This window comes from Panthera tigris, chromosome C2 (genome assembly GCF_018350195.1).
Source record: "Panthera tigris isolate Pti1 chromosome C2, P.tigris_Pti1_mat1.1, whole genome shotgun sequence".
In the NCBI taxonomy this organism is placed as follows: Eukaryota; Metazoa; Chordata; class Mammalia; order Carnivora; family Felidae; genus Panthera; species Panthera tigris.
In genome coordinates this window covers 58,678,359-58,703,819 of record NC_056668.1, presented here as the reverse complement: position 1 = coordinate 58,703,819, position 25,461 = coordinate 58,678,359, and the positions used below count along the sequence as shown (strand labels likewise).

Here is a 25,461-nt window from a genome sequence, read left to right as displayed (position 1 = left end):
AGTTTTGGAGGTTTCTATTGATATATTCTCTAGCTTAGATAATCTTTCTTCAGCTATATCCAGCCTATTAATAAGGTCATCAAGGCCTTCCTCATTTCTGTTATAGTGTTTTTGATTTAATTTTGTCAATTTTGCCTCCTGTATTTTGAAGCTCTTACTAGGTATACAAGCATATCTTGTTTCATTGTGTGTCACTTTATTGTACTTTGCATATATTGTGGTTTCTACTAATTGAAGGTTTGTGGCAAGTGTGCATCGAGTAACTCTATCAGCATCTGCTCACTTTGCGTCTCTGTGTCACATTGTGGTAATTCTTGAAATATTTGAAGCTTTGTGATTACATTATATTTGTTGTGGTGATCTGTGATCAGCGATCTCTGATGTTACTACGCAATTGTTTTGCGGTGTCACTATGTCACCGCATGAGATGGTGAATGTAAGTGGAACGTGTGTGTGTGTGTGTGTGTTGGCTATTTCCCCATCTCCATCTCCCTCTCTTCAGACCTCCCTTTTTCCTGAGACACAATATTGAATTTAAGCCAGTTAATCACCTCCCAATGGCCGCTAAGTACTCAAGTGAAAGGAGGAGTTGCATATTTCTCACTTGAAATCAAAACCTAGAAATGATTCATAAGCTTAGCGAGGAAGGCATGTTGAAAGCTGAAACAGGTCAAAAGCTAGGCCTCTTGTACCCCCAGTTAGCCAGGTTATGAATGTGAAGGAAAAGTTCCTGAAGGAAACGAAAGTGCTACTCTAGTGAACACACTAATGATAAGGAGGTGAAACAGCCTTATTGCTGATAAGGAGAAAGTTTCAGTGATCTGGAAAGAAGACCAACACAGCTACAACATTTCCTGAAGTCAAAGCCTAGTGCAGAGCAAGGCCCTAACGCTCCTTGATTCTATGGAGGCTGAAGGAGGTGAGGAAGCTGTGAAAGAAAAGTTGGAAGCTAGCAGAGGTTGGTTCATGAGGTTTAAGGAAAGAAACTGTCTTCATAGTAAAAATGCAAAGTGAGGGGGAGGAGTCAAGATGGAGGAAAAGTAGGGGGATCAGAATTTCCCTCCTCCCTCAAACACAGCAGTATTGAGGTCAGAACACTTGGAATACCCAGGAAATCAATCTGTGGAGTGGCAGAAGGATATCCACAGGTGGAAAGAGACAGCTTGGTGTGACAGAGGTATGTATTTGCAAATTGGGAGAGTTAAACTGTCAGTGTAGGCATGGAGGGGAGGAAAGCCCTTCTATGCAGAGACAAAAGGAAGTGAAGAGACGCTATAGAACTGTGGGATTGTATTTAGACAAGGGAAAAACCTCTCCGGACCACGGATGAGGAATAAAAAATACAGAGAGAGCCAGTTTCTAGTTTGCAAACAGCCTTAGGAGTAACTATTGGGGTTTTCATGGTTGCACGACTTTCTCTGGACTGAAGCCTGCTGTGTGCATGCACCTGCTGCGGCGGGGAGCCAGCCCCGGGCTTGGTGACTATCTTGGGGGTGCACTGGGAGAGAAGACTCCCCTTCCTTGGAGTACTGTGGGAAGAGGGCTTATTGCCACCCCTTCAGATGCCAGCCAAAGGCCTTTTATCGGCAGGTCTGGGTCCATGTGGTGCAGGACGCTTTACAACCTTGGATTTTGGATCCCAGAGGAATGCCTAGGAGGCCCAGGAGATTGTGAAGCAGAACAGGCCACCAGTGCCGCTCTGTGAGAGGTGCCTGAACAGTATGGTTCGAGACACCTGTCTGGGGAGGAGAGATTGGGGTGTCACCATTTTCTCTCCAACACCAACTGGGTGGGGCATCAAGGAACAGGACAGTGGGCCTAAGTGGAGGTGGGATCTGTCTACATCAAATCCCACCCCTCCATGCCTGGTAACTGCTTATCTACTGGGATGGAACTGACACTGAGTGAACCAGAGGGACTGTCCTCCAGACCAGCACAGCCACCGGTCCCAGGCACCAACAGACAACTGTCCCGTGGTTTTGTATGTTAGTCCGGCTTTTAAAAGTTGTTTTTTTTCTATTATTTTTTTCTCTTTTCTTTACTTCTCTTTTCCCTTCTTTCTCCTTCTATGCCCCCCCCCCTTTTTTCTTTTCCTCTTTCCTTTGGGATCAGGCTCATAGTTCCTGATTTGATTTTTGGTCTATTCTTACTATATGTATATGCATATGTATATGTATATATATATGTATATGTATATATGTATATGTATATGTATATATATGTTTACTATACTCTACTTACTATACTGTACTATATACTATACTTACTATGTTTCCCTTTCTTTGTTCTGGTTGTTTGTTTAGTCAGGCATTTTCACTCTATTCTTTTTATACTTATTCTGTATCTCCTTCGTTATTTTCCTCTCTCTTTCTCTCTGGATTAAGCCTTATTAAACCTTAAGTTTGATTCTCTGCCTGGTCTTTTATCTGCCTCCCACCTCATTTCTCTCTTTGTATGGGATAAGGCTTCCCCCCCCCCCATTTTTCCTTTTTTCCAGGGTTACTTCAATGAACAAATCAAAGCACATCTGGTGGAAGGTCTAATCCACTACTATGAGCAGTGAGATAAAGCAAGCAAATATGCAATAACAGAGTACACACAACACACTCCAAAAACACTTCCTGAAGTGTCAGATTTGGGACAGTGTATGGCCTCTTTCTAATATAGTACTGCTTGCAGATGTAGGACACATAACAAACTATAAAAGCATGTAAAAGACAGAAACCAGCCAAAGTGATGAAATGGAAGAAATCTCCTCAAAGGAAATTCCAGGGAGAAATGACAGCCAGAGAATTGCTCAAAACAGATATAAACAATATATCCAAACAATAATTTAGAATAATAGTCATAAGACTAAGAGCTGGGCTTGAAAAAAGCATAGAAGACACCAGAGAATCTATTGCTGCAGAGATCAGGGACTGAGAAATAGTTATGATGAATTAAGAAACGTTGTAAATGAGATGCAAAATAAACTAGATAGAGTGATAGCAAGGATGGGAGAAGCAGAGGAGAGAATAGGTGAAATGGAAGATAAAATTATGGAAAAAAATGAATCTGAGAAAAGGAGAGAAAGGACGTTACTTGATTACGAGGGGAGAATTAGAGACCTAAGTGATTTAATGAGATGAAACAATATCTGTTGCATAAGAATTCCAGAAGAAGAAGACAGAGAGAGGGGAAGAAGGTTTATTTGAACAAATTATGGCTGAGAACTTCCCTAATCTGGGGAAGGATGCAAACATCCAACTCCAGGAGTCACAGATAACTCTGTTCAAAATCAACCCAAACACGTCAACATCATGACATACCATAGTAAAACTGGCAAAATAGAAAGATAAAGAGAGAGTTCTGAAAGCATCTAGGGACAAATGGGCCTTAACCTACAAGGGTAGATACAAAAGGGTAATAACTGCACTGAATTTATGCACTGAATTTATGCACTGAAACTTGGCAGGCCAGAAGGGAGTGGCAGGAAATGTTCAATATGCTACATAGGAAAAATATGCAGCCAAGAATCCTTTATCTAGCAAGGCTGTCATTCGGAATAGACGGATAGATAGTCTTTCCCAGACAAATAAAAACTGAAGGAGTTTATGACCACAAAATCAGCTTTGCAGGAGATTATACGGAGGACTCTGTGAGTGGAAAGCAACAAAGACTACAAAGGACCAGGGACATAACCACAAGCATGAGTCCTCAATATAACACAATGAGACTAAATCCATATCTTTCAATAATCACTCCGAATGTAAATGGATTAAATGCCCCAATCAAAAGACAAAGGGTTTCAGAATGGATAAAAAGCAAGGCCCATTTATATTCTTCCTACAACAGACTCATTTTAGACCTGCGGGCACCTGCAGATTGAAAGTGAGGGGTTGGAGAACCATTTATCATGCTACTGGGTGTCAAGAGAAAGCCAGAGTAGCCATATTTATATCAGACAAACTAGATTTTAAAACAGACTGTACCAAGAGATGAAGAAGGGCATTATATCATAATTATGGGATCCTATCCATCAAGAAGAGCTAACAATTATAAATGTTCATTCCCAAACATGGAAGAATGCAATATATAAATCAGTTAATCACAAACATAATAAATGTATAGATAACAATAATGTGATTGTAGGGGACTTTAACACTCCACTTACAACAATAGAGAGATCATCTAGGCAGAAAATGAGTAAGGAAACAATGGCTCTGAAGGAAACATTGGACCAGATGGACATAACAGATATATTCAGAATTTTTCATCCAGAGTGCATCCATGTGCATCCAGAGTGCACATGGAACATTCTCCAAAACAGATCACATATTGGGTCACAAAACAGCCCTTAACAAATATAAAAGGATTTATATCATACCATGCATATATTCAGATCACAACGCTATGAAACTTGAAATCATCTAAAAGAAAAAAAATGGAAAGCCTCCAAACACATGGAGGGTAAACAACATTCTACTAAAGAATGAATGGGTCAACCAAGAAATTAAAGAAGGAATTTAAAAATATATGGAAGCAAATGAAAATGAAAACACAACAGTCCAAACCCTTTGGGATGCAGCAAATGCAGTCCTAAGAGGAAAATACATTGCAATCCAGGTCTATCTCAAGAAGCAAGAAAGGTTTCAAATACAGAACCTATCCTCACACCTAAAGGAACTAGAAATACTGAAGCAAAGAAAGCTCAAAACCAGCAGAAGAAGAGAAATGATAAAGATTAGAGCAGAAATAAACAATATAGAATCCAAAAATACAGTAGAAAGTTCAATGAATCTAACAGCTGGTTTTTTGAAAGAATAAAATTGATAAACCCCTAGCCAGACTTCTCAAAGTGAGAGAGAGAGAGAGAGAGAGAAAACCCAAATAGATAAAATCTCAAACGAAAGAGGAGAGATCAAAACCAAAACCACAGAAATAAAAAAAATTATTAGTGAATACTATGAAAAGTTATATGAGAACAAACTGCAAAATCTGGAAGAAATGGACCCACACACTACCAAAACTCGAACAAGAAGAAATAGAAAATTTGAACAGACCCATAACCAGAAAAAGTTGAATCAGTTATCAAAACTCTCCCAACAAATAAGAGTCCTGGGTCAGATGGCTTCCCAGGGGAATTATAGAAGCCATTTAAAGCAGAGTTAATATTTATTCTTCTCAAGCTGTTCCAAAAAATATAAATGGAAGGAAAGATTCCAGACTGATTTTATGAAGCCAGCATTACCTTGATTTCCAAATCAGACAAAGACTCCACTAAAAAGGAGAATCACATGCCAAGATCCCTGATGAACAGGAATGCAAAAATTCTCAACAAGACACTAGGAAGTTGAGTTCAACAGTATATTAAAAGAATTATTCATCATGATCAAGTGGGATTCATTCCTGGGCTGCAGGGCTGGTTCATTATTCACAAATCAATCAACGTGATACATCATATTAATAGAAGAAAGGATAAGAACCATATGATCCTGTCAATAGATGCAGAAAAAGCATTTGACAAAATACAGCATCCTTTCTTTATAAAAGCCCTCAAGAGAGTCAGGAGAGAAGGAACATACCTTAACATCATAAAACCCATATATGAAAGCCCCACAGGTAATATCAGCCTCAATGGGGAAAAACTAAGAGCTCTCCCCCTGAGATCAGGAACACAACAGAAATGTCCACTCTCACCACTGTTGTTTAACATAGTGTTGGAAGTCCTAGCCTCAGCAACCAGACAACAAAATGAAATAAAAATCATCCAAATTGGCAAAGAAGAAGTCAAACCTTCACTTTTGCAGATAATATGATAGTCTACATGAAAAACCTGAAAGACTCCATCAAGAAACTGCTAGAACTGATACATGATATCAGCAGTCACAGGATATAAAATCAGTGCACAGACATCAGTTGCATTTCTATACACCAATAATAAAGCAACAGAAAAAGGTATCAAGGAATCGATCCCATTTACAGCTGCACCAGGAACTATAAAATACATAGAAATAAATCTAGCCTAAAAGGTAAATTATCTGTATGCTGAAAACTATAGAAAGCTTATGAACAAAACTGAAGAAGACACAAAGAAATGGAAAAATCTTCCATACTCATTGATTGGAAGAACAAATATTATTAAAATGTTGATACTACCCAATGCAGTCTACACATTCAATGCAATCTCAATTAAAATAGCACCAGCATTCTTCACAGAGCTATAAAAAACAATCCTAAATTTTATTTGGAACTATAACCAACCCTGAATAGTGAAAGTAATATTGAAAAAGAAAACCAAAGCTGGAGACATCACAGGCCTGGACTTTAGCCTGTACCCCAAAGCTGTAATCATCAAAACAGTATGGTATTGGCACAAAAACAGACACATAGTCCAGTGGAATAGAATAGAGAACCCAGAAATAGACCCACAAATGTATGACAAACTAATCTTTGACAAAGCAGAAAAGAGTATCCAATGGAAAAAAAGTCTCTTTAGCAAATGGCATTGGGAAAACTGGACAGCAACATGCAGAAGAATGAAACTGGACCACTTTATTACACCATACACAAAAATAAACTCAAAATGGATGAAAGACCTAAATGTAAGACAGGGAGCCATCGAAATCCTAGAGGAGAAAGCAGGCAAAAACCTCTTTGACCTCGGCCACAGCAATTTCTTACTTGACGTGTCTCTGAAGGCAAAGGAAATAAAAGCAAAAATGAACTACTGGGACCTTATCAAGATAAAAATACTTCTGCACACCAAAGTAAGCAATCAACAAAACTAAAAGGCAACCAACAGAATGGGAGAAGATATTTGCAAATGACATATCGGATAAAGGGTTAGGATCCAAAATCTATAAAGAACTTATCAAACTCCACACCTAAAAAACAAATAATCTCTTAAAGAAACAGGCAGAAGACATGAATAGATACTTTTCCAAAGAAGACATCCAGATGGCCAACAGACACATGAAAAGATGCTCAACATCACTTATCACTAGGGAAATACAAATCAAAACCACATTGAGATACCACCTCACACCAGTAGGAGTGACTAAAATTAGTAACTGAGGAAACAATGGATGTTGGTGAGGACGTGGAGAAAGGGGAACCCTTTTGCGATGTTGATGGGAATTAAAATTGGAGCAGACACCCTGGACAACAGTGTGGAGAAATTTTCCTCAGTAATTAAAAATAGAATTATCCTATGACCTAGTAATAGCACTACTAGAAATTTATCCAAAGATTACAGAAGTGCTGATTTGTAGGGGCCCGTGTACCCCAATGTTTATAGCAGCACTATGAACAATAGTCAAATTATGGAAAGAGCCCAAATGTCCATCAACTGATGAATGGATAAAGAAGATGTGGTTTATATATTCAATAGAATACTACTTCGCAATGAAAACGAATGAAATCATGCCATTTGCGGCAACATGCATGGAACTGGAAGGTATTATGCTGAGTGAAGTAAGTCAGTCAGAAAAAGAGAAATATATGTTTTCACTCATATGTGGAATTTGAAAAACTTAACAGAAGACCACAGGGGAAGGGAAGACAAAATAAGTTACAAACAGAGAGGGAGGCAAAACATAAGAGACTCTGAAATATAGAGAACAAACTGAGAGTTGATGGGGATTGGGGGTTGGGGGGGGCGGGGAAAATGGGTGATGGGCACTGAGGAGGGCATTTGTTGGGATGAGCAATGGGTGTTGTATGTAAGTGATGAATCACTGGAATCTACTCCTGAAGCCAAGAAGACTACACAGTATATGAGCTAACTTGACAATAAATTATTTAAAAAAAAAGTGCAAGCTGAAGAAGCAAATGCTAATGTTGAAGCTTCAGTAAGTTATCCAAGAGATCTAGCTAAGATAATGCATGAAAGTGACTACACTAAAGAATAGATTTTTAACATGACAAAACTGTCTTATATTGGAAGAAGATGTCATTTAGGACTTTCTGATATTCTCCCTTTTTTGTATTCTGTACATTTGTGTTTTTCACTATAGTTTTCCAGGTTGAGTAAGAGAATCAGGTAAGTAGAGAATCAATGAGTAAATTGAATTCTGTTGTATTCTCCTAATCTGCCTACTTACTTTCTGGGGAGTCAGGTATAGGGGAAGCACATATTTCTTGTTTTTTTTTTTAATTTTCTTTTTATTTCTTTAAACATCCTCAACACATTTATTTTTATACCCTATGTTTCATAATTCTAATATATGAGATTCTGAATCTTATTCTCTCTAGGAATAACAGATGGCAGCTAATGAAAATAATATTATCTGACTTTATGGTTTCTTGAGTCTTCCTGCGTTTTGTAATTTTGAAATGTGAGCTCATAATTGTGTGGCTTTGAGTCTGAAAACTGGTTTGAATACAAAAACCTGGTGAAGTACCATGATTTTCCATTATGGCAAATAACCTGAGTCTTTACTCACCGCTATGGACTGAATGTGTCCTCCAAAACTCCTATGTCAAAACCCAATCTCCAATGGGATGCCATTTGGAGACGGAGGCTTTGGGAAGTAACTTTGTCATGAGGATGGAGTTCTCAGATTAGTACCTTTATAAGAAGAGACCCAAGAGAGCCTGCTTTTTCTTTTTCTCTCTCTCTGCCACTACGTGTGTGAATACAGTGAGAAGACAGCTATCTACAAGTCAGGAAGTGGGTTTTCACTGGACACCATGCCTGCTAGTGCTTTATCTTAGACTTCCACCTTCTAGAACTGTGAGATAAAGTGTTTGTTATTTAAACAACTCTATTTTTTTGTTTTAGGAGGCAACACTGATGTAAGACACTCATTTATCCTTCATCTGGTCATATAGGCCAAACCATACCGTCTTTGGCTTCCCTTTTATTTTACCCCTAAGAACATTAAGATTTATTTAGCTTTTGCCACAAATTCTTCAGGTCAGAGCCTCTTGGTTGTCATTATGGCCTTGATACTGTTTATGATTATCTATATTGTCCCTGACTACTAAGTGCTATCAACTTGTCTTGGCATTACAGAATCCTATCACCCTCTCTGTGGCCTGCACCATACTTTCCCACAGATGATGGGAACCTCTGTAAATAGTGTGCATGGATATCAACAGTCACTTGATTCTGCTGGATTGGAAGGAGGCCCATACCCCCAAACACTTCAGGCCACTTCTCTCTTGTAAATAAATAGGAGGGCTTCAGAATTCTGTCTAGTTTTGTGGTATGGAGAGAAGATACAGAATCCTAAGACTTCCACCTCAAGAATGAGCCTGGGAAATGGAGAAGGTGCTTTCTTAGGAAAGGGCTGAGACACATCCCAGAATCTCTAGCTTGGTTGACAGGTGGCTATCTTTTTCTGAAGAAGCCAGTCAGTAAAGACTGGGGAAGGTGATAGCTTCTTCAAGTGTGAAGACACTAGTAATGCAAAACTTTCAAAAAAAATCAAGGAAGGGTGCCTGGGTGGCTGAGTCGGTTGAGCATCTGACTTCGGCTCAGATCATGATCTCATGGTTCATGAGTTCGAGCCCCACATCAGGCTCTGTGCTGACAGCTCAGAGCCTGGAGCCTGCTTCGGATTTTGTGTCTCCCTCTCTCTCTGCCCCTCCCCTGTTCCCTCCCTGTCTCTCTCAGAAAGTAAAATAAACATTAAACAAAATTAAAAAAAATACTTTGATTTGAATGTAAAGACAGGAGGGTGCAGACACTCTGGATCTAAAGTAGGGGTATGCCAAACAGGTAGGAAGTTCAGGTCAAAAATTCATCCTGGAGCAAATCATTCTGAGACTTGCTTGCCTGTCATAATTTATGTTTTTATTGGTAACTGCAATCCAAACATGGCCTGAAGAACGTGAAAAAAAGTGTGATTTTAGGTAGAAGTCAGAAATACTAATGTGTATTCCGCTGATCACCCCATCTTGTCTTTCAGAATGCATAAATGAAGAAATGAGAACTCTGGTTACACCAAACAATGGATTAAGGCCAAAAATGAGCAAGGACAATGACAGTGCAGGTAATGGTCATCCTTTAATGACAATTCTACCAGACATGAGCTTGATGCTGGCAAAATTTTCATGTTTTAGGATCTTGAATTGTCTTATAGGTATTTATAGACTGTATTGTCTAAAATTGTCTAAATAAATATTTATTTTATTATTTAAGAGTGCTCCTAAATTTTTCATTCTAAAATTATTTCTGTGCTTCTTTAATACAGAATATGCTTTATTAGTTAAGAATGTGATCCCTAAGCGGAACAATGGCATATCAAAAATTTTTTCATTTAATTTTTAAAACATAAGTTATTATGTTTCAAACATGGATTTAAAAAATTAGGTCTTAGCAGATATTAGTAATTTATTTTCTGTGTTCCTCACCCAGGTCTACTGTCTCCCAAAGTCGCCATTACAGTTAGTTTCTATTTTTACTTTAAAATTTTATTTTTTTATATATATTACTTCATCAAAAAATAATTCCAGCCTTTCCAAAATGCATTCCTGGACTTATAAATATACTTTCTAATTTAATTCAATTACTCACTCTCTAGAAAAATTCAGTTTCAGGTCAACTACAGAGTAAAATAAGAAAAATAATTTTATAAACTATAAATCTAAGGGTTGGGGACAATGCATAGATGGTGCCTCCTCCCCAAAATGATAGGTTGAATGGCATCCCTCTTACCCCAAAGAAATATCCAGTTAGCACCTGTGAGTACGGCTGTATTTGGAAAAAGGGTCTTTGAAGATGTTACTAAGCTAAAGCTCTTGAGATGAGATCACCCTGGATGAGAGTTGGGCCCTAAAGCCATGACAAGAGTCCTCAGAAGGGAAGAGAAAAGACATAGGAAGAAGGCAGTGTGAAGAAGGAGGCAGAGACTGAAATGATACATCTACAAGCCAACAAACACCAAGGATTGCTAGCAGCCCCCGAAAGCTGGAAGAAACAAGAAAGGATTCTTCCCTAGAGCTGTTGGAAGAAACACAGCTCTGCTGACCCCTTGAATCAGACTTCTGGCTTCCAGAAATATAAGGGGGAACATTTCTATTGTATTATGTGACCATGTTGGTTATTATATGTTAAGGCAGCCAGAAGGGACTAACATAATGAGTAATTAAGTTACTTTTGTACTATAGATATATTTAAAAGAACACAATTCACATTTCTCTCTCTTCACGCACACACACACACATACACACACACACACACACCACATTGTGAAAGAGTTAAATTGGACCTCTGACATTAACAATGTGAATTTATAATCTTTTTTTAATGTATATTTATTTTTGAGAGATAGAGACAGAGCATGAGGAGGGGGAGGGGCAGAGAGAGAGGCAGACGCATCATCAGAAGCAAGTTCCAGGCTCTGAGCTGTCAGCACAGAGCCTGATGTGGGGCTCGAATTCATGAACTGTGAGATCATGACCTAAGCCGAAGTTGGACACTTAACCAATTGAGCCACCGGGTGCCCTGAAAACTATAACCTTTCTGAACTTCCAGGAAAAATTTGGTTTCAGATAAAGAAATTAAACAAAGAAATCACAGGACTATTCACTGATCAGAAGTTTTACACATTTATTTTGCTACTTTGATGTATACAGAGCTTCAAGGAAGACTGCGTAAGAATGGTTTCTATTTTCAGTGAAGATGTGATACTTGATATGAAATCAGCCTTCTTGGGCAACTAGCTGCCAGTCGAGATAATAAAACTAAAGGATTCATATATCAACAATTAATGAAACTTAAAAAGTATTTCCAACATCATAAAAATAATCAGGAATATTTGTGAAAACAAGTATTTTTTCCCTCTTCTGAAAATAATTATTTTGCACACTTAAGAGTACCTTAGAACTTGTGGGTTTTATCTTTGGTATGAGAAGCTTCAGGGGTAATTAACTGGTATTTCTTCTCAGGGCATTCTTTGGAAGGAGTAATATTTTGCTCAATTGTAGGAGGGTTTGGTATCTGATTCTAGAGGCAGATTTCTCCATGCACCTCCACTCACTGGAATACCTTTATTAACCAGAAGGTCTCTTTTTTTCTTGTTTTTTTTTTAAATTTACTTTAAGTTTTTTATTTATTTTGAGAGAAAGAGGCAGAGAGAGAGATGCAAGGAGGGACAGAGAGCGAGGGAGAAAGAGAATGCCAAGCAGCCTCCACACTGTCAGTGCAGAGCCAGCTGTGGGGCTCAAACTCATGAACTGTGAGATCATGACCTGAGCTGAAATGGAGAGTCAGATGCTCAACTGACTGAGCCACCCAGGAGCCCCAGCAGAGGTCTCTTTCACACTCCAGCCTACTGGGAGATCATTCAACACAATGCTTGAAAACTTCTCTCAAATCAGTTACGAAAACATCACTTAATGCAAGACCAGGCTCTTCTAAGAGAATCCCATACGATCCAGACATGGATTTAGTTATATCTGCTAAGAACTAACTTGCTAATATTCCCACATGAGATGGCTAAAATGAGAAGCCGGTGAAATGGTAAAAAGATAACAGTTTGTAGCATGAACATTATGTACTTTATCACTAAAAGTAACAATTTCTACAGGGCATATGAAGTACAATCCAAAGGATACAAGAAAATCCTTTAAAGGTATCAATCACGACTAAATTCTTTGAACTTTCCATAGACAACAGTCTGTATCTTTAAAATAGGAGCAGTTCTCAGGGCTGTAGAGGCCAAAATGCCCATGAGAGAAATCCCTCATATACTGAACTAACTTTGTATGTCATGGTGGCCTTAATCCCCAGACAGTTCCCTTAGCTAGGGATGGGGGGGGGGGGGCGCTCATTGCAGTTTTCTTATTCCTATTTCTTATTTCTTATTCTTATCAGTCCTATTAGTTGCCCTCAATACTTGTCACACTTCACTTAAGGCAAGAAAAAAGGAAGGAAAGAAGGAAAGGATGTAAAGGAAGGAAAGAAGGAATGATGTGAAGGAAGGAAGGCAAGAGGGAAAGAAGGAAAGAGTTACCATTTATGGTAAAAATAAAATGGAAAATTTATTTCATTGAGGGAGAATTTGGAGTTGTCAGTGGAGATTTGGTTTATTTTTTACACATAATGATGGGATAACTTCTAATTTCTTCTTTGTAAAGCTTTTTGTGGAATTAGGTTACAGTTAACTAATTTTCTGTCATGTTGTATGTAAGATGTGGATAAACAGTGCCTTGCACTCCATTTAAGTCCCTAAAATTGGTTTCTTGTACTTTTCTCTCAACCTTTTCTAGCTTCAACCAACAGTTCACTTATGGACAGACAACAGAGTAGTTTCATACTTCCTGTGGAAGGTAATCTGTTTTTTAATTTTTTTCTAGAGGCCAGAACTAAAGGGAAAAAGTGTTGAACTTCCTTAGCAACACGGTTGATGGGCTGGTCAAGGGGCCATCCTGAGCCTGGTTGAAGAGTATGATGGTCTGAGTGCTGAGGTGTGAGGGACCCTGAATGACCCTGGGCCTCCTCCCCCCAGGCAGTGCACATTCCGTCTGAGGATTATGGAGCTCTCCCTGTCAGGCACTGTGCTAGGCCATGTGGGGAACACGGGGACAAACAAGAGTAGCTAGAGCCCCACAGCGCCCTAAGGGGCTCATTTCGCGGGGGAGCCCAGATGTCAGCACAGATGGCATTGACAGAGGAGATGAGCACTCACATCAAGTGTGCTGGGAGTGTAGAGAAGAAGGCGAAGCAGCAAGGCTCTGAGAAGGCTTCATGGCAGGGGCAGCGTGTGAAATGGCTCTTAGGGGAAGAGGAGCGTTTTCATGGACAAAGAGTGGTCTGTAGGCCACCCCAGTCTGCAGGAACGATGTGAGGAAAGACCCAGATATGCAGCGGTGCTTGGTGTTTTCTTTGTGAAGTGTGGGGGCGACTGAGGGGTGATAAGATGACAAAGGTGAGTCCATCTGCAAAAGAGGGCTTTCAAAGGCAACACAAGGACATGTAAGTGCTGTCTTCAGGCAGGGAGAGGTCTCTGAGGGGTGTTAGATGGAGGGGATCACACCCGTGTCCCAGAATCCTGGACCTGCTGCAAGGTCAGGTGTGAACCGAAGAGGGGAGAGATTTGAGACGGACACAGACGTCAGGAGACTTCTGCAGGAATCCAGGTGTGTGGTGATGGGGTCGTAATCTAAGATCTGGCAGTGAGGACAGAAAGGAAAAGCCCCAAATCTCATAGGGATTGGTCTGTGTGCAGAAGGGCTGGAGGAGCCTGGAGGAGAGTCATAGACACAGGATGCAGAGAAGCTGGAAGGTGACTGCTGGTTCTGGAGCCAATAGGAGAATCCGCCCACTATCCCGTGAAGTAGGAGGTGAAATCACGGTAGTTGATCACAGGGCTGTGAGGAGATTATATTTGTTAGACAGGTGCCAACCCCACTGAGTGTGGGGGGAGTGACTGGTCACTGGTAAATTATCACAACAGGTGTGAATAGAGAAAGAGAAGGATTAAGAAAGGGTGACTGACAGGAATCACAGAAGTCCCATCACAGGTGAAGGGGGATTGCTGGAGGATCCTAGAGCAGAGGAAGGTGAAAGAACAGAGATTGTCCATGGTGCTTGTGATCCTCACCCTGGGAGTCACTTCTCTGGAGACAGCACCCCTGTTAAAACGCATATGATTATTTAATTAGCTAGTAATTTCCTTTAAAAGAATAGAGTGAGATCTTGAGCCTCAATAGCAGGCAAAATATTAAAACCTTAGACTGTTCAGAAGCAGAAGTGCAAACCCCTGAGAACACAAAAGAAAATTCACAACGTGTTCTTCAGCCTTTTCCCTTTCTGGTTTCATCTTCAGCATCCTGCCCTTGAGCACCTGAATGTTCACCCACACCCACCTCTAGCTGCTCTCCAAGCAGCCACCTTCGTGCTTATTTATAACCTTGGCGAAGGTGCATTTTCCCTGTGCATGCGGGTTGCCACTTCAATCATGGATTTAACTGCTCTCTTAGACCTGCTTTCAAATCCTCCCCCTTGCTTCACATAGTTATAGGATTGTGATTTGTTTGTGAAATGCAAGGGCATGAGTCCATCACGCAAGAAGCAAGTGACACCAGAAGAGGAGAGGAGAGATTTCAACCGCAGGGTTTAGCACTCACAAGCGCCATCTGGGTAGCAGCTTTGCCCTCTCACAGCTGGTTTTGCTCATGTGAGAGTGATGAGCTCCCTGCCACTCACCTGAGTCACTGGTGCGTCCCAAGCGATGCCCCCAATCCGCTCTCAGCAAACCCCTCCCAGCCATGGACATATTATTTTGGTTTGTGGGAGAGCCAGAGTTTATATATTGCAGAATACTTGTAGGTTGCAGGGCTTAATTTTTACTTCAAAAGATGGACAGAAGGAGTGAACTTCTCCATTTATTCCTCGTAATTAGGTAGAAAGTCAGACACAATCTGTGAGCTAAGTTCACAGGCGAACTGTTTGGCAGGATACATGTGATTCAAAGGGAAGGAAGTATGGAAGATCTTGTTGATTTTATGACTGTGTGAGTCTCCAAATAAAAACAACTCAAAAACTGTGCAGCTTGGTCAACCGGAATGCCATGCTGTTTATAATGAAAGTACCACATGCTTCTTATATTTATGTTTGTCTGAATTCCCACCTTTGGGGATAGGCATTTCATTCTTATATTAAGTGATTTATTGTCTCGCACTGAAACGTAGGAGAGAAAATTTTTCTCCTGGCTCAACTTTTCCACTTTTTATCCCGAAAAGCTTGAGTTATTAGAGAAACCTAATAGTCTCTATGGCCGAAATATTAGATATAATGATTTGTCCATTAATTTTATATTGTGTTTTTTGTTTGTTTCATACATATCAAAACTTCTGAATCAGATTTAAGCCCTTAAAAATTTCTTTAATTTTTTTTATGTTTATTTATTTGGAGAGAGAGAGACCAGGGAAGGGGCAGAGAGAGAGGGAGAGAGAATCCCAAAGAGGCTCTGTGCTGTGAGTGCAGAGCCTGATGTGGGGTGCAAACTCACAAACTGTGAGCTCTTGACCTGATCTGAAATAGAGTCACTCAGCTGACTGAGCCACCAGGGGCCCAGGCCTTAAAATATTTCTAACACATATAATAAATATAGATTATCTAAAAACACACAATATAGGAGAAAATGGGTTTATCTTTGGAATACTTTTAATATGTTATATACATTTTGTGTGTAGCAAAATCATGTTCTAGTATACTTTATGGAATATGTTGTAGAAAATTTAACATGGATTTCTTTATCAACCTTTTCTTTCATCATTTGCTTTGTGTGTGTGTTCAGCTAACACTTCCCTGTCTGAACCTGTGGATACAAAGGCTGTGCTCTCTTGCCCTCTGATCACCCAGAAAGCTGTGCTGGTAACAGTAAGATGGGAAATAATCCTCAGAGACAAGCCTGCCTGCACCAGACCTACAGGAGAGATACAAATGAGACCAGGGCCATAAACTGTAGTGACAAGACAATATCCTGGGACTCCAGACCTGATCGGAATCCCGCCCTTCAGATCGATCCAGTGGCCATCACTCATGATGGATATTACAGGTGTGAAGTGGTCACACATCATGGGCATTTCTATCATGGATATCACCTGAAAGTGTTAGGTAAGGAGCATCGTATATTGTGGGATGTCAGATAACCAGATTTGGACTGAAACAGATGTCTCTCTCTATTCCATATCCGTGTGTTAAGACTGAAGCATTTTCCCCTGCATCTCTGCAGTGCCCCCCGACGTGACCCTGTTTCAACTTGAGAATGGAACTATCGTGTGTAGGGCAGCTGCAGGGAAGCCAGCGGCGCAGATCTCCTGGACCCCAGGGGGAGATTGTCACACTGTGGAAGAGCCACTGGGCAACGACACAGTGACCGTCCAGAGTTCGTGCCGCTGGGAGGACCACCGGGTATCTAAGGTGTCCTGCTCTGTGTCCCATCTGACTGGCAACAGGAGTCTGTCCATAGAATTGAATCAAGGTAATCACCTATTTTATTTAGAGTAATGAACTTGTTGCTCAGCATTTTCCTCTATTGATTATGAGTCACCAAGAAGAAAGTAAGAAAGCTTGTGTTCCTAATTTGAAGATATTCCGTAAAATGTAACTGGATAATGTGTTATTATGCTAGGGAAAGAGTTCCCATTTCTGTGTCAAATAGAAGGAACAAATTAGATAACTTCTTATCAATACATTCTCTAAATATCTTTCATTCTGGAATCCATAAATTTTTTTTTAACAGTATCTGTTGACTTTTACTTTGCGATTGATATTCATATAAAATAGCAAAACTTTTATATAATTTAACAATACTTATTTAGTAGATAGATAAGAACAATAATTATCCCTTCCTTCTTTTTATTTCTTGTAATCACCACTTTTTGTTACTCTGAGTAAGAGAGATTTCCTTCCTCCTCTTCCTTGTCATCTGAAACCTATACATCAATTCATTTGCCAAATATTTATTGAATGTTCTTATGTGTTTGAAGCTGTCATATAAAGATGAAAAGACAAGGTCCATGTCTTCATATTATTCCAGAAAGTATAACCTGGTTGTTAGAAGAAAAGCCTTTGGCACAATATGGCTTCTTGTTTACCAGCTGTGTGAGTTGAAACAATATTTAATTTCTCTGTCTCATGGCGTTTTAAAAAATGGAGATATAATTAACATATCACAGTAAATTAATTTCAGGTGTACAGCATAATGATTTGATATTTGTATGTATTGCAAGATGTTCACACCAATTCGTTTAGTTACATCTCATGTTGTCTTCATCTGCAGATGGGATGACAGAACCCACCTCACAGAGTTATCATGATAATTAAAAAGAATGATATATTTACCTGACCTGGTGCCTATCACATAGTTGGTACTCAATATATTTTAGCTAATGTATTTACCATACTAACACAATGTTAGCTCTTATGTTTATATTAGTAAGTGTTAGCCACTATATTGATTATATCAATACATATTAGCTATTGTATTCATTATTATACTATTATAAGCCATCACATACTCTTAATTATTCCTCATAACATCTCTTATTAATTATTTTTGCAATAGTTTTATTGAGACCTAATTTATGTACCATACAATTGACCCATTTAAAGTGTACCATTCAGCGGTCTCTAGTGCATTCAGCTATGCAACCATCACCACAGTCAATTTTAGAACATATTCCTCACTCCAAAAAGAAACCTCTATCCTTTGGCTGTCACTCTCTAATTCTAGAAATCCTCCAGCTTTAGGCAACCACTAACCTGCTTTCTACATCTATAGATTTTCCCATTTTGGACATTTCATATAAACAGGACCACATAATATGTGCCTTTTATTACTGGCTTCTTTCCCTTGGGATAATGTTTTTACGCACTATCCATGCTGTGGCATCCTTATTTTCCTTTTTCAATCTCCCACCCACTCTAGGTTGTTATTTTATACTTCTTATCTCTAGGTGTATGCAATTATCTGCAGTCCCCGTCTGACTTTCTCTGCCATAGAGCAAATATTTAACCTATACTCTATACTCATTTTTCCCTTCCAAGTCCTGAGAGACTCTGCTTCAGTAATTATCCTTGCTCTCTTTTGTTCAGTCTTTTTTGTTCCACAAATCCTTTCCTTAAGGCTGATTATATGAACTTTCCTGTTTTCCTCTCATGTTTAAAAGTAGATGCTATGGGGGCGCCTGGGTGGCTCAGTCGGTTGAGCGTCCGACTTCGGCTCAAGTCATGATCTCACGGTCTGTGAGTTCAAGCCCCGCATCGGGCTCTGTGCTGACAGCTCGGAGCCTGGAACCTGCTTCAGATTCTGTGTCTCCCTCTCTCTCTGACCCTCCCCCGTTCATGCTCTGTGTCTCTCTGTCTCAAAAATAAATAAACATTAAAAAAAAAAAGTAGATGTTATGACTTCCCCAAACTCTTAACTCTTGCCTTTCACTCATATCCAAGATTTTTTAAAGGAGGCATCTATATTCACTGTCTCTTCTAAATTACCTCACATCTACTCCTTAACTCTCCTGGAATCTCTCTGCACAGGAAGTGTTCTAACAAAAAGCCAAAGATCTCTCAGATGTCAAACGAAATATAAAATTTTAATTCTAAGTTATTAATTAGCTTCTCTGTGATATTTGATATGGCCTTTCCTCTCTTCTCACCTATTTTCTTCCCATAATTACTTGGTTCTTTAGTCAACTTCTTAATTTTCTTAATAGATTGATTTCCATCTACTCATTCCATGAAGGAAGGCATTTCTAAGAGTTCCATCATTGACTGTATTCTCTTTTCACCTTTACCCCTATTCCTTGAAGGATCTCATCCATACATGTGGCTCCAACTACCACCTGATTCTTGACTGTCAAATATATATGTTTAGCCCAGATTTCACTCCTTGGCTATATGAACAAAACCAATTTCCAATTGAATGTCTTCAAATGGTGCATCAAGGGCACCTCAATTTGCATATTCCTGAAAAGGAATCCCTCTTCTGTACTCCTTCATAAGCTCCATACTTATATTTTGTCTTGATAAATGACTGAAGCCAGAAAATTAAAGATATCCTACAATATCGCTCTTCCTTATTTCCCATATTCAAAATCAGTCACTATGTTATGCTGATTTTATCTTAAAATTTTTTTCTTAAATCTAGACCTTTTTCTTTTTCTCCTTTGCTTGGGTGAGCACATGATCATCCCTCACCAGAATTATTACAATATCCTTGTAACAGGTCTTTTGACCCCTAGCTTACCTCCCTCCAATTTATCACCTACAGTGTTGCCAGAGTGATTTTTCTGAAATGAAAAACATTTTAGCCCCAGTGGCCTCTCTTGTCTCTTGGAAAGCTAAACCCCTTTGATCTGCCACTCTCCTTAGCCTCCTGTCTTGCTAATCTTCGGTCTGTACCCATGCATGTGGGGCTGTTTGGGCCCCTCAATTGTACGTCATACATGCAATTGCTACTTCTCCACAATGCACTTCTTTCCTCATACTCTCTTCTTTCATTTCATTTGTTCAATTTCTCTTGAAGTTTTAAAACTTAGTTTGATATAGTTTCTCTGGGATAATTTTCTTTTGCCCTGCAGTTTGGTTAGCTGTTCCTACTCTGTGCTCATGTAATGCCCCATGTATGCCTCTGAGTACTTCATAGTCCTGTAATTGATGGTCTGCTTCTCTGATTCCCAGTGCATCATAAACTCCTAGAGAGTAGGAACCATAGTCTTCATTTTTGTATCCGCAGGGTCTGGCACAGTGCCTGACACATACAAATAACTACAGAATTAGGTTCAGACCATCCCAGACTTCATCTCTATGTACCCCGCTCTCTGCTCCATTACATTTGAATTAAGATAATGAATTCTTCAAGTCTTTGTTTAAATTATTTCTTTCCCTTTACAAGTTCTTCCTTCTTTTCTTAACCTATTTAATCCTGTTATTGGCAAGGCTCAGTTCAAATTCCACTTTGCTCTGACCTCCCAGGTGGAGTTAATTCAGTTTTCTTATTCCTTAGATGAGTTACAATCTGTAATGCTCACTTCGCACTGTTTGCCCTCTTGTAAGTGATCTTTTCATTTGTATGGATCTGACTTCTCTAATTGGATTGTGAGCTTTTTGAGGGCTGAGACTGTGTCTTCCTCTTCTCTGAAAGTGCCAAAGAAGGAGACTGTCTGACATTCTTCTAGTTTAGTATATGAGCAGGTTATTTAACAGGATGACATCACTTTTGGAGCCAAGAGTCAGAATAATTTACTTTGGTTGCCATCTTCACAGAAGAAAAACTTCAGAATGATAGTCCTAATTAGTTTCATTTTATCTTTTCATTTATTTATAATTTATTCATAATTCTGGGGGCCATTTTATAGATAAATAAATGAAAGTAGGAAGACATAAAATATCCTACTAAATAAAATCCTACTAAATGCTGGGTTCCAGCAACTCAGTGACAAAATTTCTCCTCTGTGTGAAAAGTATTATCAGATAGTGCTCAAAATGTTAATACCCCCAAAGACTAACATTTACACAGGAAATTAGAAAGTATATTTCCTTTTTTTTTATAAAATTGCAAAGTACTAACGATACTCACTGTACATTTATTCATTCAGAAAATATTTATTGGAAGTCTACTGTATATAAAATATAGACACAGTTCCTAAACTCTGTCATGAAAGAATATCTTAGCAGCGTTTGAATTGTAGTCTAGAAAATGTTTTTGATTATGACAGTCTGTGAACTTTTAAGAATATTTTAGAAGTCTCTTTTAAACAATTGACCCTATTTTGTTCATTAGAGGAATCTTGAAATGACTCTTTACCCCACCTGTGTTGCCTGTATTTAAAGGTGTCATAGTCCTGGAATTTCCACCATCAACCTTACTGATCGTTCTCTATGTGAAATTTTCTCTATTCCTGGTTATCCTCGTCATTGTGGGATTCATCTACTTCCAGAGAATAAAAGATTGCAGGTAGGAAATAAAGACTAAGAAAATATATAGACTCATTAGAAAGATGACATCATTGTAAGACTTTGAGTCTACAATGTTCTGGGAAAAGCTGGGCATATTTTTTGGCATACTGTCTGTTCCCTTAGCCCCTTCTTTAATGTACAAGCTTTATTAACACCTGAGAGCCCAGGAAGAGATGCCTGCAGCCCTGGACAAAATCTTCTGGTTCATTACACTGCCTCCTGAGAGATAACCTGTCCCAGGCCACCCTTCAAGAATTCTCTGGGAGGGAAATAAAGTTCAACTGGAGTTTCTTAAGTGTTTACTCTTTCATTTCTATGCCTCTGAAGGCTTGTATTCAATTCTACTTAATTATATATTTTTATTTTATTTTTACTTAAAAAATTTTTTTAATGTTTATTTATTTTTGAGAGAGAGAGACAGAGTGTGAGCAAGAGAGTGACAGAGAGACAGAGAAAGAGAGAGAGAATCGGAAACAGACTCCAGGCTCTGAGTTGTCAGCACAGGTCCCAATGCAGGGCTCAAACTCATGAACCACGAGATCATGACCTGAGCTAAAGTTGGACACTTAACCAACTGAGCCACCCAGGCACCCAGACCCTATGTTTACTTTCTATTTAAGGTTATTTATTTATTTTGAGAGAGAGAGAGAGAGAGCATGTGTGAGAGGGTCAGACTGAAGGAGAGAGAATCTTAAGCAGGCTCCGCACTGTCAGCGCAGAGCCCAATGCAGGGCTTGAACTCACAAAATGTGAGATCGTGATCTGAGCCAAAATCAAGAGTCAGAGGTTTAACTGACTGAGCCATCCAGGCCCCCCATGCTTAATTATATATTTTATGTTTTTTTTCCTTTCATAGAGCATGAAAATTGAAGAATCTGGAAGTCGATTTAGATTTGATGAGACATCACAAAAAAGCAGCCAGTTATGATCAGTCTTCAGTTTCAACGTCAAACTCAACCGCTCTTGTCACTATTTGATATCTTTGTGTTTGTGAGAATCCATGTGATAGTTGGCAAATTCTGTTTCAAACTCTTAGCATATGTGTATTTACACACATGTGAAAGCTTGCTGCCTGCCATCACAAATGCCTAGGATGACTAATCTACTTTCCCCTTTGCCCTACTGAGTCCTTACTTGCAAACAAGAAACAGCCCTGCTTCTCAGCCTAAGAGGAAGATGAGTCAGCAAAAGGCAAATAACAATGCAGGGCTGTTTTTCTACACCCCTTGCATTCTTTGGCCAGTGCTTTCATCCTAGCTTCCCCTTTCCTCTGCCCTCTTAATATGCTAATTTTGCAATGTCAGGAGCCACTACAAACATTGCCTTCAAGTCGACCGGTAGCTGACCTCTCATCCTTTTCTTGCTTGCTAGTAAGTAGTGGGACAGTTGTATTGCATGTTTGGCTTGATCATTGAATAAATGGCCAGGAGCCATTTTTAGCACCGCCTTTATTTTTGAAGAAATTATAAGTTGATTCCAAATAAGGAGTTGTTAGAGTCACTGGAGACAGTGCTGAATATCACCTCACCTTTTGGAGCTCCATTGTCTCAATTCTCTCTCTTGTCAGCAATCCAGGTTGGAATGGATTAATGGTGGAAGAATAAGGGTTCTTGGGGAAACCCCAACCTATGCTAGGGCCACTGTAAACAGGAACCCTATCTTCACTGATATATATGGTAATCTTATAGTAAAAAGTGTCCTTTCATTTAATAGAAGAATTTCTTTTGTAAGGTGGCACGTGATTCAGGCTATTACTTTTATTTTTAGCAAGGCTTGAAGAGAGAAAATGAATGCATACTACTATCTGGAAGATAATATATGAGTAGGATAGTCTGATTGTTGAAACAAACAACCTCCCAATCTCAGTGTATTCATACCACAAAGGTTTAATTCTCACTCACTTCATATCCTGGGGCAGGTTGGTGACTCTAGGGCAGGAAACAGGAGTGGTTCTGTTCTAAGCTAACATTTTATCCTATGGTTCTGCCCTTGTCAGAGTACCCTCCATTCATCCAGTGAATGGGAAAGAGAGAGAGAATGGGGGATTCATGTGGGAGGTTTTTATGAACCAGGCCTGGAGTAGTAATGACTTCTGCTCACATTCTATTGGCTAGTACTTGTCACGTGGCCACCCCAATTTCTAAGTTGATAAATGTAGCATAGCAGCCTTGGCAGAAATAAAGTCAGGTTTTGGGTACATTTGGCCAGTCTCTGTCTACCGTGGAGGATAGGATGAGTGCTAAGATTAATACCTACTCCATTAGTAACCGAACATGAGCCAAGAAATAGATAAGTAAATAATTTCATGTACAACATATATTAGCTCTTTTCTCTCTTTGCTTTTATTATAATTCCCTCATATTTACAACAGGACATAGAATGGGGAAAAGTCTAGTACCATAAATCTTTCACAGACTCAAAAACACTGTGGCACAGACTGCTAGTTGCCTAATCCAATACTCATCTTCCCTTTCTCTTTGGGGCAGATTGTATTCATGATTTTTAATCTTTGCCCCTCCCTCTAGCCATGTAATTTGTCAGTGACTTTAAAGTTGGAAACATAAAGTGCATGTTTCCCTAACCCATATCATTTGCTTTAAGCCAATCAAATCAGGGCAGAAATGTCAGTGTACTGGTGTTGAACCTAGGTCTCAAGAGGTTCTGTGTGTTTCTATTGCTAGTCCATGAGAACATGCGTGGGGTAAGCTGCTGGAGTATGAGAAACATGTAGAGCAGAGCTGGTTCATGCTAGTCCCATTCCCCACCTCGGTTGAGGCCGGTCTAGGTAATCCGATATTTAATCATCTCTTAGGCAAGGGAGAAGCTCATTCAAAATCAGAAGAGCTGCCTACCTGACCCTCAGATAATCCTAGACATTTAAGCAATTGTCATCACAGAGGTTTTGTGATTGTGGCACAGCATTATTGTGATATTATTGTGGTATCACTGGTACATTGTTTAATAACATAACTCCAATTTTATTTAGTATGGAGACACACTTAAATAAAAGACATTTTTTAGTTTCCCTTGCAACTGTGTATGACTACCCATCAAAATTTTCACAAATGAGGTGTAAACATAAATCTTGTGTGATATTTTTTGGAAAGCTCTTTAGAAAGAAAGAGATCCTCTTTTGTTCTTCCCCCTTATCTCCTGGACTACAACACTGATATAATGATGGAAGGCCCAGCAGCCAACTTAGGCCTTGACATTGGATGGATGACATTGAGGATGGAAGCCACTCACTAAGAGAGTGGAAAAGAAAGACAGAAAGATCCTGGGCCCTAATGACCATGGAGTTGCCTATTAACCCTAGACTACCTACCATAAAATTCTTTTGTGTGAGAGAAAATATACTATTTTGTTCATGTCACTATTATTTTGAGTTTTACTCCATACACAGTTGAACTTAATCCTGGTTAATGCAAATACCTAATTTGCCAATTTCAAGGTTTGTGGTCAGTCTTGCAATAGGTTATACTCTATTCACGCACACTTTTCATGGTCTGTTTTCATTCTTCCCGTAGAGATTATGCAACAGATGTAACTTCAGAAGATAGTAATGATAGGTATGAGAGCCATCTCTATAACAGTTCCAGAAGAATTGCAGGTTATGTAAACCTGAAGGATGTTATGGGCGTTTGAAAGGAAAGGGCTTGGGAATCTGGAGATGTGCAAAGACCATCTAATAGCCCATCCCTAGACATGTGAGGACATGTCTGCATTACAGGATTGGGAAGATAAAGACACTGTCTTGGACTCAGAGAGATGTGATCAGGAGAAACAGAGGAACTGAAATCTATGGGGCTTTGTTGTGTTAATCCCTTTCCTGCCATTATTGAAATGAAAAGACTCCATTATTCATGGAAGGGATTTATCTGAATTCACGCTTCTTCACTGCCATGGTTTTCTATGCGATATCAGACTGGAAGAGTGAAAAGCTGTAGCTACTGTCTCTCAACCTCTTTATCCACCCTTGCATAAAGATAAAAAACATTTTTTTTTCTTTTTTAAGCGCATATATGTATATATATGCCCAATAAATTAAGTGTTATCTGAAATTG

At 39.2% G+C, this 25,461-nt stretch overlaps 1 protein-coding gene across 1 annotated transcript in view; it reads left to right on the top strand.

The window, feature by feature from the left end:
• Positions 1 to 1,044: 1,044 nt before the first annotated feature.
• Positions 1,045 to 25,461, top strand: part of LOC102949192 (cell surface glycoprotein CD200 receptor 1-like) — a 29,099-nt gene continuing 4,682 nt past the window's right edge. Inside the window, 8 exon segments of the mRNA XM_042999042.1 lie at positions 1,045 to 1,177; positions 9,897 to 9,980; positions 13,201 to 13,260; positions 16,233 to 16,358; positions 16,361 to 16,552; positions 16,671 to 16,919; positions 21,379 to 21,395; positions 22,254 to 22,767. Coding sequence (XP_042854976.1) covers positions 9,914 to 9,980; positions 13,201 to 13,260; positions 16,233 to 16,358; positions 16,361 to 16,552; positions 16,671 to 16,919; positions 21,379 to 21,395; positions 22,254 to 22,325 — 783 coding nt within the window. The 5' untranslated portion in view covers positions 1,045 to 1,177; positions 9,897 to 9,913 and the 3' untranslated portion in view covers positions 22,326 to 22,767.